The 15,933-nt window shown below is 31.4% G+C and overlaps 1 protein-coding gene across 3 annotated transcripts in view; it reads left to right on the top strand.

The window, feature by feature from the left end:
- LOC129235254 (upstream stimulatory factor 2-like) overlaps nt 1-14,033 on the top strand; it is a 59,265-nt gene extending 45,232 nt beyond the window's left edge. Inside the window, exons 7-10 of one of the 3 annotated variants that reach the window (XM_054868966.1) lie at nt 564-710; nt 2,197-2,291; nt 8,001-8,236; nt 13,622-14,033. In XM_054868966.1, coding sequence (XP_054724941.1) covers nt 564-710; nt 2,197-2,291; nt 8,001-8,216 — 458 coding nt within the window. In that variant the 3' untranslated portion in view covers nt 8,217-8,236; nt 13,622-14,033. Of the gene's footprint in view, nt 1-563; nt 711-2,196; nt 2,292-7,982; nt 8,237-13,621 lie in introns of all 3 variants that reach the window. The other 2 variants (XM_054868964.1, XM_054868965.1) reach the window with 2 other exon arrangements.
- Nucleotides 14,034-15,933: the final 1,900 nt, after the last annotated feature.

Below are 15,933 nucleotides of genomic sequence, written 5' to 3'. Positions count from 1 at the left end.
AGGAACATACGGTGGATTTCAAACGGCCCTTTCTATCAGAAATAATTATCCAATCATCCTGCATTTAGTCTCATTCCAAAGTTTGTGAAAATTACCCCCAAAGTAGATTTACCTCCCTATTTCATTATTTCTTTTAAAGGAAGCTATAAATTACTCCAACATGTTTAGTTGTGGAGCATAAGCTGTGTGAATAAGTTGTTTAAAAGATTAAGGGTTTGGCTAAGCTGCCGACTTTGTAATTGCTGCTGTGAGAATTGAAGAGGTGAAGTAGTTGCTATGACATATTGTCAAATTGAGTAGCTTAGTGGGAAGTTTTCTGGTTTTCTTAAATGAGTGTGAGACAGAAATTATAAAGAAGTACAGTAGAACTAAACTTAATTCTCATTAGCTCTTTAAAAAAAAAAAAAACTTTTTATATTATTTAAGGACAGATTGCTGTAGTTTACTGCAACATACAATAGATATTCATATTTTTGACAAAGATAATTGAATACAGTACTTATACTTACTAAAGATAGTAAAGATTTCTAATGGCATGCACATTTTCTATTCAATACCTTTAGGCCCCTTTTATGTGATGATGTCACCTCAAGATGTTCTTCAAACTACCGGACAGAGAGCTTTAGCTCCACGGACACACCAGTTTAGTCCAAAGTTAGAAAGTGGAAGAACAGCTAGAGATGAGCGAAGAAGAGCAACACATAACGAAGGTACATTACTGTTATTTTTAGGTTCATGTTTTATCCCTTTTTATGATACCTAAAAATTATTTGCTCTATAACCCTATTGTAAACTTTTGGGTTGTTCGTATTACTTTCACTAGCATGTTGAATTTATAAGGCGTCATCTAAGAACAATGTATGTTTTCCAGAAAATACGCTTTTTATGGAATTAACTTATTATGATTTTATGGAATTAACTTGAAATAATTGATTCTCCACTACTTGAAGGTCATTAATGTTATAAAACCAAGTGTTATACTCGAATTTGGGAGAAGTTTATTTTGGCTTAATTTCTTTGTCAAACCGGAATCTATCTTGGAAAATGTTAATTTTTGATCAGTTCAGCTAATGGCGGCTTTTTACTGAAGGTGTAAAAGGATAGAGGTTTATATTTGAAGTGCACAGCACTTTATTCCTATTTATTTATTAAGAAAATAACGCTCCACTAGAAACGAACTTATCCGATGTCTCGCTAAGTGGCAGCTGCTTCAAGCAAATATGCAGTGGCTACAAAACCTTAAAATTTTTATTAATGTAATTCAAAATATAAGTTTTTAATTACTAAGTGTATTTTATTTGATTTTTGCAATAAAAAAGATTTATGTATCCAAATCATTACAATAACTTGACATTTAAGTTTTACCGGTAAAGTTTAGGCTATCTGAAGTGGTTGCTTTATGGCAAATGTTTGCATTAAATTAATAGGCAATGTTCTGCACCATCAAATTTTGTTCGTTTCAAAACATTTTCAAACACAAATGCTTTGTTGTGATTCGAAAAAAACAATATATGTACAATGTTTTTGTTTTTTAAGTTTCCTTTAAAGTGTTTAGTCCTTATCTTGTATCCACAGAAACACAAAATACTTGATTTTTCTGGTCAGAAAAACATGTGCAATAAGAAGGAAAAAGTTAAATTTGAATAAATTTTATTAGTTAAAAAGAAGGAAGAACAATCTGCTTAATTGTTTAAACCAAAAACAAAACCCTGAGTTGCTGAATTTGAATGAATTTTATGGGTTAAAAACAAGGAAGAACAAAAACAAAACCCAGAGTTGCTGGCACGGCCAATTTTCGCTTTTCTAAACCCACCTTGCAGTTATTTTCTCCCAGTTTTTTGAAATCCTCAGTAGTTTATCCTCTTTTTTTTTTTTTAATTGTAAGCTACAAAATGACTTCAGTTGAATATATTTCAATTAGCACTAGTTTTAGTACGCTGTGTACAAATTTCATTTTTTTTTTTTTTTTGTAAAATTTCTAAACTTTGAAGCATGTTATGTTTTGGAACTTTTTTTTTTTTTTTTGAAAAGGTGGAAAAAACTGTCCTTAAAAAGTGCTTAGCTTTGATTTCAAAGAATGAGTACCAACCTTGATCTAAGCATGTACTTTCCGTTCAGACAACAGCAAAATAGCTTTAAATATTGTAATAACCTAGAGCCTTGCTGCAATTTTAATATAATATTTCATATTTTTAGTTGAAAGGCGTAGAAGAGATAAAATCAACAACTGGATTGTTAAATTGTCAAAAATTGTACCTGACTGCACCGCAGAGCATTCAAAACAGGGCCAGGTGAGAAGTTTGTTTAATTTGCATTGTTAGATTGTTAGTTGCATATCTTACTACTATTATATATGCGAAAGTTTGTCTGTATGGATGTATGGATGTTTGTTACTCTTTCACGCAAAAACTACTGAACGGATTTTTATGAAACTTTACAATAATATAGCTTATGCATCAGAATAACACATAGGGTACTTTTCGTCCCGTTATGGGGGGCAAAACCCCCTTAGGGGGGCAATAAAATACAATTTTCGTATAAATTCTCTAATATAGGGATGAAAAAATACTTTCACATATTTAGATAATATGCCCATCGAAAGCTCTGATTTTTCTGCTGAAGATAATACCTATTTGAAATTTCTAAGTAGAATAAAAAACGAGTTATGAGCTTTTTAGTTCCATGTTCGAAGGCTTTCCTCAACTCAATACAGTATTTAGTGTATCATCTCAACTCCCTGTCGATAGCGGAAATCGTTGTGTTGTTGGCTATCTTTGCTTTTCGTGACTGTTCAAGGCTGTTCTCAAGTCAAATCTTGAAGTAAGATTTTTGCAAATGATTGGCAAATAATACATGATTTGGCTGATCATTTTCCATTTAAACGGAACTTTAATGTAATTAATGGTTTTTATTATTATTTATGCTGATTGAACACTTACTCATTATCTAATCAATCAGCAGATCGCCAAAATTTTTGCAGAAAGATTTCCGTAGTTGATGCATTTGGCAGTTTTTTTCAACGTCGCTGTTTTTGAAGCCGAAGACTACGTCATAATGTTTCTCAGCTTTCGCCATGTAAACAAAATATCGCCAATCAAAGAATCTTTAAAAAACTTTTTTTACTTTGTTAAATAATCCAGCAACTAAATTAGGCAAATCCATAAACAGCACAAAAACTTCCATTAATTTTCCTTTTTGCACAATGTCAAACAATCGCCAAATTTTACTACTTATTTTGGAAACATTTCGGATGAAACTCTTTAGCGCCATTTTATGGTGACCAAAAGTATCTCAACACCTGGCGATAATATCCCAACGAAAATTAATATCATATCGTTTTACAAAGTAAGGAAAGAAGGGGGGGGGGGAGCATCATTGAAGGTATCCCAAAACGGTTCAAGCAAATTCGGTAAAATCGCGCCAAGAGCCCACAATGATTGAAATTTCCCAAAATAACTAAAGCAAGTATAAGGGGATTACGAGCGCGGCTATATATTTTTTAAAACTTCGTACTTCAATAGCCATACAGAAAAGGTTTTAGACTCCATGTTTTAAAAAAAAAGTATCAAGAGATTAATCTTTTTAAACACGAGAAGATTAATTTCATGATTAGGAAATTTTTGTATGCTTAAATATAGTGTTTTCGTTTCTAAATCAATACTACTTTGTTCTTTATACTTATTGTTATTTTAGTTTTATGGGTAAGGAAGAAACTCGATTTTTAATGACGTCAAAAAGATGTGTTTTAAATTCTTTCACTTAAAACAGAAAACAAAAGCAAGTAAAGATTTTTTCTCATAATTATTACTGACCCAGGCAACGGCGGGTATTTTTGCTAGTTGCTTATAAATAAGATGAAATAGATCAGAAATTTTGCCATTATTTAAAGAAACTTTCATTTTGTTTTCTAAAATGTGTCGATTATGTGATGCATAAGTAAGTTGAAGTATTAATTGGAGCAGTAGCAATTAATTAAACATACAACCTTGCATTTTAATTGCATCACAGGTATATTTTTGTATGGGAAAATGATTATTGTCCCAAAAGTCTGCAATTATGTAAGGCCACTTTTAATTACATAGATCTTTTGAAAAATTATACATAAAACAGTCAACTCTTGTTTATCCCCGGTAGCAGAAACTGTGAGACGCGAGACGTGCGTCGCAGATTTTTCAGCAGCCTGCAGATAATTTTACCAAAAAACAAAAAGAAAGAAAAAATTAATAAATAAAAGAAAAAAAAAGAAACACACCTTGGCAAAAAGATCGTTCGGAGTTCGTTTTCTCACCGGAAAAGCGATGGATGCTTCAGCATTTCATCTAGAAACATAGTCGCCATATTTGGTCATTCATAAGATCAAAGTAGATAAGATGCTTAAGTGCCTACATTTTCCGAAACAAAGATCAATTGGATGTTTCATTTAACTGCAAACTAAAAAAATGACTTAAAATGTGCAGCATTTTTTTTGCTTTGGATTTTTTAAAATAGTTTTCTTGAGAAATGAAAAATTTTATATTTAAAATTTCACCTTATCCTCATTGTTTTGGACTCAAAAGCGCTAAAAACTTTTCAACTTAAGTGTAGTCTCATGAGGGTTTTTATTTTTAAATTATTTTTAGCAACAAATTCAGTAATTAAGATCTTAGTCTTTGGCGTAGTCGCCATGTTTGGTCATTCCCAAGCTACGTTTTCATAAACGGAATTAGATGTTTATTGCAATTCATGCTGTTGAAAATTGTGCAAAATGTGCCATTTTGTTCGGATAATTCTTAATTATTGTTTTGAAAAGTGCCAAACTTTATCTTTACAATATTATCCTATATTCATTGTTTTAGAGGCATATGTGCTAAAATCTGACTATTTCAATCTACTTAATTTCTACTTGAATCTCTCTCTATTACTACTTTACAAATTAAAAAATCTATTTATAATCATTGAATTTTTCGCGTAGACGCCATGTTTGGTCATTCGCACTTGCCTAAGTTCCCAAAAAAAGAATTGGATCAAGTTTTGATCTGTTTACTTCAATACAAACTATTGAAGGTAACAAGAAAAAATTTACAAGAAATCTTGTTTTTTTTTTAAATTATTTTTATGAAACATGAATTATTATCTGCACAATTGTATTTGATCCTCATTGCTTTGGAAGCTCTGCAATAAACTAAAACATTCATCTAAAATGCAGTTTCCTGCCAATCTCTCATTCACTAATTTATTTATTTATTCATTTTTTGAAAAAAAAATTCAAAAATCTATTTTAACTTGAATTTTCCACATTTAAATAAATATGAATTGAATAATTGTTTTTCATAGTGTGCAGAGTTCTATTTATTTTTATGGAAGTAATGAATCCCCCCCCCCCCCAACCCTTTTTATACTTTAAAACTCGGCGACGGTGGGGGCCACCAAGTTTTTCGTGTCTAGTGGCCACTGGCCAGTTGGAACATATCTGAAGCTTGACCTTTCAAGGGACTTGTGTATTTTATGAAAACAGAACTAATAATAATGCTGCAGATTATTTTCAACTGCCCAAAATAGTGTCGCAGACTGGCTAGAAAGTTTCTAGGCTACTGGGTGTTTATCACAGTTAACTGGTTCCAGACTATACTGCGATAAGTAAATTTTAACGAAAAAGGATTCTTTGATAAAATGAATATTTTCGTAGTAGAGTGTAAAAAATTTATTTAAGAGCTTTTAAATGCGTTTCTTAACATAAGTTGAGTCTTTTGCTCTTTAGACATGAAATAACTCTTTAGTCACTTTGCATTACCCAATGTATGAGACGATACAAGCTTCACATTATAATTAATATAAAGTAAAACATCCTCTAACCTGAAAATCTACGGAATCTTAAAAGAGAGGCATAATTTCGTTTTCCCTCTCTGCCTCTGTTGAAGGTAATGCTTACAGTTTGAAAGGGAAAAAAAATAAATAAATAAAACAGTTTTCAAATGCATTTATCCTTTTACATTGCAATGATATACACTTCCCAATCAATATTCAGTGATTGAAAAACAAGTACCAATTTTTCTTTAAATCCCCTCCCCTCAACTGGCTATACAATGGACCTTTAGAAAAACTTGCCTTTCTTCAAAACAATATTCTACTGCTCATTTGAGGGGAGGAATTGAGTTGAGCCCATTAGAAAACGTAAATGAATATTATTTGAAGAAACTGTGATAGAATGAAGTCTCAACGTATCAAAGGACAACTGCAATTTAAGGGTTTAAACGAAACATGAGCATCAATCGTGAAAAGTTAAGCTTTTTTTTTCTGTTAGAATATGCTTACAATTCAATTTTCTTTTTAAAAATCATTCCATGTATTTCATTTAAAATAAAAATGTAAGCACAAAAACCAATTTTTCATATATGTACGATTTCTTGGGCAATTTTTTAAATTACATAAATTGAATACAGTAATACTTTGACTTTCTGGAGTTACTAAATGTTTTGGATGCAATGAGAATCATCAGGCAATCTTGGAATCATGTTTCATAAAAAACATAAAATGACAACTGGGAAAAACTCCTTTTTTTCATCCCTGAAACTTACCCGGAATCTGCCAGAGTTAACTGAAACTAGTAATGCGGTGGAAGAAGTTGTTGATTATGCCCAGCAAATAAATGTTAAAGTGGATACTGATGACATTCAAGAACTGCTGGATTCCTAAGCTTCCTAGAGCTGATAGTAGATGAGCTCATAGAAATGCATGTGGAAGAGCACGAAATCGAAGATCTTGAGCTTTTAGACTCGGTTTAATCAAAAAATCTGTCAATGGTTGGGAATTTTTCAGAAGGCCTCTGTTTAATTTAAAAAGGGTTACACATTTTAGGAAATATAGAAACCAACAAAGAGCGTTTGTTTAAAAAAAAGTTTTTTTTTAATATGCTTTTGGTCCCTACTAAAAAATAAATTCTGGGTAATGTATCACATTTAATGTAATAAAATATTGAGCTGTCACATGCAGGACAAAATGTCGAATTTTCTGCGGAATGGCTCCCTTTTTTTTCTTTTGAAACTAGCTCTAAAAATATCCCATATATATATATTTTTTAATCACAACAATAGATTCAGAGATGCACATGACACATAAACTTCATTTAAAAGTGACAAATTATAAGGATTTTGTATATTTTTTGCTTAACCAATCACTTAAGTTAGGTACTTCATTTCATTGTTGGCAAATTTAATTCTAAATAATTTATATATTACTATGCATGTGTAGGGAAAAAATTACTCCAGTTTGTCCCAGGTGGAATCACCTTATATATCTGTTTTGATTATACGGCAGAATCTTGTTTATCCATATCCCATCGATCCACATCAAATTTAAAGCTATTTTTGGAGTTTTTATGTTTACCTCGATACTAATTTTAATTTGTGATGGCAAGAAGGAAAATATAAATACGTCAAACATTTGCTCTTCATTTTGATCTATTGATAATAAAGCGTGTGAGCGACCATGCTTCATCAAATGCCACATGTGTTGTACTATATTAAGAAACTAGAAAGTCGCAGTCAAGGTATGACGGGTGAAAATTTCTTCTACATTTGAACGAAGAAATTTTTTGGCGACATTTTGATAGTTGAAATTTTAACCCTAAATCCAGTAGATTAACTCTAAACTCCAGTAGATAGCATTCTTTGTTGACCATTTTTACGTTTCTTCATTCTCCTAAAATGAGTCTTACCAGTAAAACAGTTAAGTTACTGGATCCAGTTCAGCCAGTCACAATAAAGATTTCCCTGCATATCAATTATCAGATCATCATGCCATGGTGCGAGTTTCATTTTTGATGACGTCAGCATTACTCGATTATTGGCTATTATATATATGAGGATGATGTGACAGTAAACTGATGCGTCTGTATAAACAAGGTTGTACTGTATAATGAAAAGAATAATTATCCAAACAGTCATTTTCAACAGTTAAAAATATCATGCTTTTTGTCGAGAGTTATTTTTCTGTATAATTTACAGTTTTATTCCCAAAGCAAGGGAGGAATCCTTGCAAAGGCTTGTGACTACATACAAGAACTGAGAGCAGCCAGTGCAAGGATGCCTGATGTTCTAAAAGAAAATGAACGACTGAATATGGATCTAGATGTTCTGCGTCAGCAATGTGAAGAGTTGAAGAACGAAAACCAAATGTTGCGTGCACATTTGCAGCAACAAGGTATCACTGTCAGCAATGTGGCCAGCAGCAGCTCATAGTTTTTGCAATGAAGAAATTGGTAGGTTTTAGTAGCATTTTGTTTTAAATTATCATTTGAACTATATTTTGACTCATGTTTGTTTTTAGAAGATTAGTGGGAGAAGTTTTAAGCGTTCACAATGGTTATTCCTAATAACTTTATCAGGAGTCCCTTTTTGTGAATTCAGTGAAAAACTTATCGAGTTTTCTGAACTTTAGTTTAAGGGAAAAACCTTATTATTATTTACAATGAAAATAATTTTAAGAAGTAACCTTAGTTAAAATGTGTTAACAAAATATAATTATTTAATTGATAGATATTGCTATATTCAGTTTTTTTTTCCCTCCAAAATTCTAGTTAGAGTTTGTTATCACCGTTTGGATTTTTTTAGAAAGCTTTGTAAACAGACATGGTTAACTAGTATGTTGTTGCCATTACAAAACTTTCTTCTATGACTTTTTTATAATTCTGGTCCCTTCCCATGCTTGACGAGGAAGCACTATTCCCAACAAAGACAAAATTACACACCCAAAACTTGACGACCATCCCAATTCTCGATTTTTCTCAAAAGCAAAGCAAAGAATGAAAATTGAAAATTATTTTAAAAGCCTTGCTTAAAATAATTACAAACATTTCTTTGTTAACAAACACAAGATGGCAACAGTTCAAAAGTTTAAACCATCCCAATTTTCTGGTCATTTTCCAATAATTAAAATCAGGCCAAATACGCAGGCGACAATCTGTTACGATTTATCTTTCTTTTTATTGCAATTACAAAGCTATTTTTATTCAAAAAAAAAAAACAGCCCCCCCCCCCCTTTTCCATGGAACAATTAGCGCCAAAATTGAACCAACACCTGTTTACATATGGATTCAGGGTGGCGACAGATCAGGAAAATCAGGGAGATCAGGGAAAAGTCAGGGAACTTTATTAATCAGGGAAAAGTCAGGGAAATATCAGGGAATTTTGAAAAAATAACAAAAAATCAGGGAAACTTGATTTTTATGAAGAAAAAAATTTTTTTTTTTGCTTTACAAAATTAAGTCCTACTCTAATTCCCTACGCATTTTCCGCCAATTATCTGTTCAAAAAAAAAAGTAAAATTAATGAGGTGAGATTATACACTGCCGCATATTTGTGCATCTTTTTTCCTCAACGTCAAAGTATTGAATCTTACTTATTAACCACAGGATGAACTTCCTAAGATTGCTTCTGTGTCTGTTAGGTTGTTTATTTTACCTAGCTTGAAATTTCCTTTTACACTTTCAATGCTATGTAAAATAAACAACCATATAGGCAAAGAGGAAGCCTTCATTAATGCCTAAGCTCCTTTGCCTTTATTCCATTTTGGTTTTTGAACAGGGTTGCCACGCACCGGGAAAACCGGGAAAACCTGGAATTGTCAGGGAAAATGAAAATGGCCGAAAATCAGGGAAATGTCAGGGAAAATGAGAAATTGCATATTTCCGATCGTTCTTAGCGCGGCCCGCGGTCTATGACGTCAAAAAAAAAAAAACTTTCAGCCTTGTTTTTTTCGCCGCCATTCCCTTCCCATTCGTCGTTTTGTCATTCCCCTCTTTCTTCTTCCCCCTACAGTTCTTTTTATCAACTCTCTGCCATTGGCACGTGCGCCATAGCAGTCGGCGGCGGACATGCGCAGAAGGTAGTTCTTTTCCTCCTCGTTTGAGCGGGCTCTGTTTAAACACTGCTTGTTTACGTCAGCAGTTCTGAAGTTGTTATGATGCACAGTACATTGTTTTGTCTGCCAGTGCGACTGAAGTTTTTAATCAGCTGCAATAATCTTTTCATATTTTATATTATTTCTTTAAATTAATTGATGAAATCGTATTATTCTAAACAATTTTGTTCGGTAAATTTAGTTCATTAGACAATTTTAAACTTAGAAAGTTTCTTTTTTACAGAAGTATCGCTAATCTTTTAGTATTTTGGTAGTGATATTTAAAGACTTCCAATGCGCTTCTTTCTTTCAAAATAAAAGTAATCCGATTAAAAAAAATTTTGCACATCAGAGAAGTTTCTGATCAATGCTCAAAATTTAACTTTATGACAGGGTGCCCACAGGAGTTTTTTTTTTGGGGGGGGGGATTTTTTAATTATTTATTTTACTTTATTTTTTTTTTCAAATTATTTACTCATATTATTTTACTTTATTATTTTCATCTGTGTGTGTGTATTTTATTGGGGAGCGAGCACACTTTTCTTTCAAAACAATAATTAAAAATAAATAAATAGGTAAAAAAAATAAATAGAAAAAGAGGGTTAAAAATAAAAAAAGCGCTAAGGCATTCAGAAATATTGGGGGGGGGGGGTTGTGCCATTGAACTTGGGGGGGGGGGGGAGCACTCCTGTTTTATGAGCACAAACAGGGGAAATATGTGAAGCTAAAAGATGCATGATTTTTTTACAGGCCAAAGTCTAAAAGCGCTTTGAGTTCAACGGATTGGAGGGGTAGAAGGCAATAATTGAAAAAGTTTAAGGTTTCATAAGTTTTTAGTTCAGATTATTTTAGCAATTAACTTTATTTTTGTGATACAGATATCACAATTGTTAATTTTGCAGTTCTTTCACTTGATGTAAGGCAGTGGCTCCTCGCTATTGAAAATTAGATATGCTACATTTACATTAATTGTTTATTACAGTGATTTGCTTCACTTGTGTTAGTACATTAGGGTAGTTCAAAAATACACTTAAAAAAAAAAGGTTTCTCCTAGAAAACAGGACAGCACTCAATGTTTTTAGACTTGTGGATAGTAAAATACTGGAAGAATTTTAATTTCCTATTCCAACTGAAAGAGGGTGCTCGACCCCCTCCCTCAAACTTCATAAGTATGTGGAGAGGGTTAAAAAAATACATTGAACTGAAAAAACAATGTTACATACTATAATCTACACGAGTTATATGCATATTCATTGCAATAAAATAATTACTTACATAAAAAAAAACAGCTGGGGAAATTAAATGTTTCTAAATTTGTGACTTTTTCTATTCTAGGGCTAATGTTAAATGAAGGGGTCATTGAGCAACCTCTTAAAATTTGAGTAAGAAGCTAAAACTTTTACAGCACAATACTATTAGTAAGTCTAAAAAAAATAAGGGGTGTCTTGGACTCGAGCTGAGAGAAAAAAAAATTGAACCACCCTTAGTACATATTTTTGATTATTTCAGCTTGAGTAAATTAAATTTGGTAACCATTGTTTGTAAGGTTTGAAAATGAGGTAAGTTTTATCAAAATTTGAGATGTATATATTAATGTTGCAAAATGAAGGTGGAGATCGATAACCTGGAATTTTTCTCAAAACCACCTGGAAAACCTGGAAATGTCAGGGAATTTCATTCTTGAACTTCCGTGGCAACCCTGTTTGAAATAATACTATAAAAGCTTAAAATTTATTACTTCTTCGCGTTTTTAATTTAATTGCTAAAATTGAACTTTCAATAAAAAACCTTCGTTGCCATTATACTATTTGTTGTCACTGCAGATTATAAAAGTTTTCTTTTCTTCAGACTTAATTGATTCTTTAATTTTATAACCATATTGTATTCTTCTTTTATATATTTTGAAATTAACTTTTTTTTTTTCTTGCATTTCAAAGTTGTTTGTTACAAAAGCAATCTAAGATTTTTTTTCGTTACATACTGAAATCATTTGAAATAGAGTTAACTTGTGTACTTAAGTAAATATCTTTATTTTTTCATTGTTAAAATGCTGTGTTCACTCATTAAACTCTATGTTCTTGATTAGAGAAAAGCTCCCCATGAATGGATGTCAAATGGTTTCATCTGTTTTGCATAAATATGTCAATTAGTTAGATAAGAATAACTACATTACTTCTATTCTTTCACTATTACTTGTTATTCTTGCAACAATTATTATACTGTTTGAAAACTTAGTTCAAAATAATTTCTATTACTTTTTAGTTCTATCACAAATACACATATGTTTTTAAGAGTAATTTTAATAATTTCTTACAATTCTTATGCTAAGTGGTGTTTCTGGAAGTAAAGTTTTTTTTTTTTTTAATTTTCTATAGTCTTTCCATTGTAGAAAAAATTAATATACTGTTTTGTAGTTCCCCCCCCCCCAAAAAAAAGACTTGATACGCTTGTTTTTTAACCATTTTATTAAAAAAGTAGCATCTTTTTAAAATATATCTTTAGCTCAACAACTTTACACAACTTAAAACGTTTAAAATTTGAACTGCATTTTATACAAACATACAATGGATTTCAAGTAGAGCAAAGAAAGAAAACCATTATCTTTGGTAACGTAAATCAGGGATATTTGGTGAACTTAATCAGGGAAATCAGGGAAAAGTCAGGGAACTTTTTTTCACAGTTCCTGTTGCCACCCTGGGATTCATATTTATTCCTAATTTTTTCCAGAATGTAGCATTACTTCTTGAGATATGGCACTCACAATGGGAAAAAAAAATGAACGTTCGATTGCGCCATCCCGTTTTCAGCTGTTGACGCCAAAATAGAATCAGCTCTTATACCCTCTAAGGGCGACTTGTTGATAAATTTTTGTGTGATTCCTTTCATTATTTCTTGAGATACAGCAGTCACAATTGACGACAAAAAAACATTCTTTACCTCAACCCACGTTTGAGCTTATTGACACCAAATTTGAATCAACAGCTGTACGTGTTAGGGGCAACATATGGACCAAATTTTGTTTGATTCCGCCAGTTACTTCTTAGGGAATAGCAAGCATGCATAACTCAACAAACGTCCCATTTCTCCACCCCCCTTGGAGGAATTCGCGCCAAAAAACCAATGGGCACAAGTTCACATAGGGGCACATATGTGTACCAAATTTTGTTCGATTTCATGCGGTAGTTTTCCTGTAGAGCGGCTACAAAAAACTGGCCACCTATAAGTGACACACACACAGACAGACATATATTTTCCAGAAATGGTCAAAATGGACTCAGCACACCTCAAAACGTTTAAATCTGTCGAAATTCAAAAATTTGCGCGAATCCAATACTTTCTTTTATATATTAGATATAGAAGAAAGTAAAAATGGGCTTCATATTATAAGGTGTTTAGAGTACAGAGAGGTACAGCCTATCTTGAGTCTATGGAGTTTTGCCGGGACCATCAGAATATTTGGTCGTTCAGACAGAGAAATTCATAAAATGGATTTTAAGTAGGGCAAAGAGAGGGAACCATTATCATTGGTAATGTAAATGTTATCAGGAAAATTTGGTGAACTTATCGAAAAAAATTTTTTCATAGTTCTTGTAGCCAACCAATAAAAATTATTCTAAAAAGTAATTCAGAGTGTAAAAATTCTTCTTGTATTTCTTTGCACCATACAGTTTTTTCATATAAGGTTTTAGGTATAAATAGCCTTGCTTCCCTGAAAGTATCTAAGCAAATGTTTTCCTTTTTGTAGGTTGTCATTTCTTCTGATACAGTATAATGCCTTGTTATTCAGTATGAAGTCAAGAAGTGAATTCTTCACTCACACTGACCTGTATAAATATTGCCACTTTTAAGAATTGTTGTACACATCGAAGAGATATTAAAGTGGGGACCTTGTGCATTAGCTGCACATATAACTTACTTTTTGTGATCTTTTTAAATCTAGTTTTTGTTGTTTTGTAAAGTTTGCACTGTGTGTAAACTTCACTTTTCAATTTTTATCTTTTTTGTAGAGAATGTACATAATATATATAAAATATATATATACAAATATCTATATGACATGGAATGTTTTCTGCAAGAAAATACACTGCAGAGCTTGTAAAATAAAGTTATGTAAATTTATGGCTATGTTATCTTAAATTTTTCTAAGTCAAACAAAATTTTATCTCTATATGGATATGTATATTGTTTACCAAAATAGTTTGGAGTTTGATAAATATTTCATATTTCATTAATTGCTCATGATTTTACGAGAGAATGTCTATGTGCCTACAATTTACGATATTAGTATGAATGATCTTACAAAAAGTTTGTTTATGGCATTTAAAAGATTTCTGTTTTATCTGTAAGATCATTTTACTAAGATATAAACATTTTTATTAAAAGTTGATTTTAAAAAATGAAAATTTATTTAATTGATAAGTATTATTGTTTTTTACAAAATATATGAATAATAAATTCTAAATTTGCAAAGTTTTACTAAAATGAAGCTATTTAGGAATAATTTACAGGGGTTTGTTTATTGTTAATGCATCACATTTCAAGAAGTAAGATAAATAGCATTCAAGCAAAAGTCCAAGTTCAAAACTCTAACTGTAAAATGGTGTAATTTATTTTTGTTAACAGTTATAACCCTCTTCCACCAGTAATTGCATCTAACTATCTTCTAACTAATGAATTGTGCATTCATTCATTTCAATCGGGAAAAATATCAATTTGCTCTCTAATAAACCAAGAACTCTTTAGAACGCAAACTTATATTTCTGGTATACTGATGGTAGAATCCTTACAAAATATTAAAACTAAGATTTTAGAAACTAATTTGCTACTGATTTGAGTAGGGAACGCCCTGTATACAAATGTTAGGTAGCACTTTGAAATTCCGAACAAAATCATCAGCACCATGCGCAAAATCCATTGAAGTAAAAAAAAAAAGTTAATTCCTTTTTATATCTATGTGACATAAAACAAATTTGATTAAAATGTTCACTTATACAGTGCATATGCTTTTAAAAAACCTTGAAAACTGCTTATTTTCCCCCCTGAGTTTCTCAGAATTTATTTCTACACTCTAAAAATACAATTTGTTAAAGAAAATTTTAATTATTTTAGGACTTTGAATAAAAAAAAAAAAAGAAATCAGCATCAAATTTTAGTGCATTAGCATTTGAAGAAATTGACTTATGTTAACCTTTCACTTAACTAAAACAAATACAGCTTATAATAAAATTGATAAACAGGTAAACCGCTAAAAATCTAAGCTTCAAAAAAGAAAAAAACTCAGATGTTAAATCAAGCAGCAGTTTTTTCAAAAATAAGTTGACTTATAAACCTGAAAATGTACTGTTCAATTTTTCTCCTTATTAAAGTTACTAAGGCAAGTTCACTTTAAAATTTATTTCTTAACATTATTAATAAAATGTGGTTCTTTCTCCGATAATTATTTTATTGATTTTGTTATAATGAGTAAATAACATTAAATGATGTCCAATATTTCTAAGTGCATCTCTTAACTGAAGTTTCTGCATCATGAATGAATTAACTGAAATTTTTAGGATGTTAATCAACTTGTCCATTTTCCACTGTAAACAAAATGTAGCTTTGACTTTAGCATACCCTCAGCGCTTGTAACGTTTACTCAGAAAGTTACTCTTACGTCCTCCCTGTGGTCAGACGTGACCTTCATAGTAAAGAACTAATTGGGCAAGATACTATCAAAGAACTACTGTCATTCTTTTTTAAAAGAGGACAATGTCCTGACTAACTTTGCATAAAAATTGGCATGCCTGACCATTGCTTCACTCCCATGTTCACTGATGTTACTTTTAAATTGGTCAATTTAACTTCTTGAATCACTATGAATGTATAACATGATTAAGTCCTGGGTCAGTATAGTCTAGCCCCCCCCCCCCCCAACTCCTCTAATAGATTTTCTGAAAAATATATAATTAACAATAATAAATAAATAGACAGTTTTTTTCAACAAATGACAAATCATATGAATTTTATACTTCATTAGAAATTCCCGTGAAGTCTTACAAATGTGTTACATGGACTGGG

The sequence above is a fragment of the Uloborus diversus genome, chromosome 2 (assembly GCF_026930045.1).
Source record: "Uloborus diversus isolate 005 chromosome 2, Udiv.v.3.1, whole genome shotgun sequence".
Lineage (NCBI taxonomy): Eukaryota > Metazoa > Arthropoda > Arachnida > Araneae > Uloboridae > Uloborus > Uloborus diversus.
Note: the sequence above shows the minus strand (reverse complement) of the source record. Positions and strands in the feature narration are given on the sequence as shown.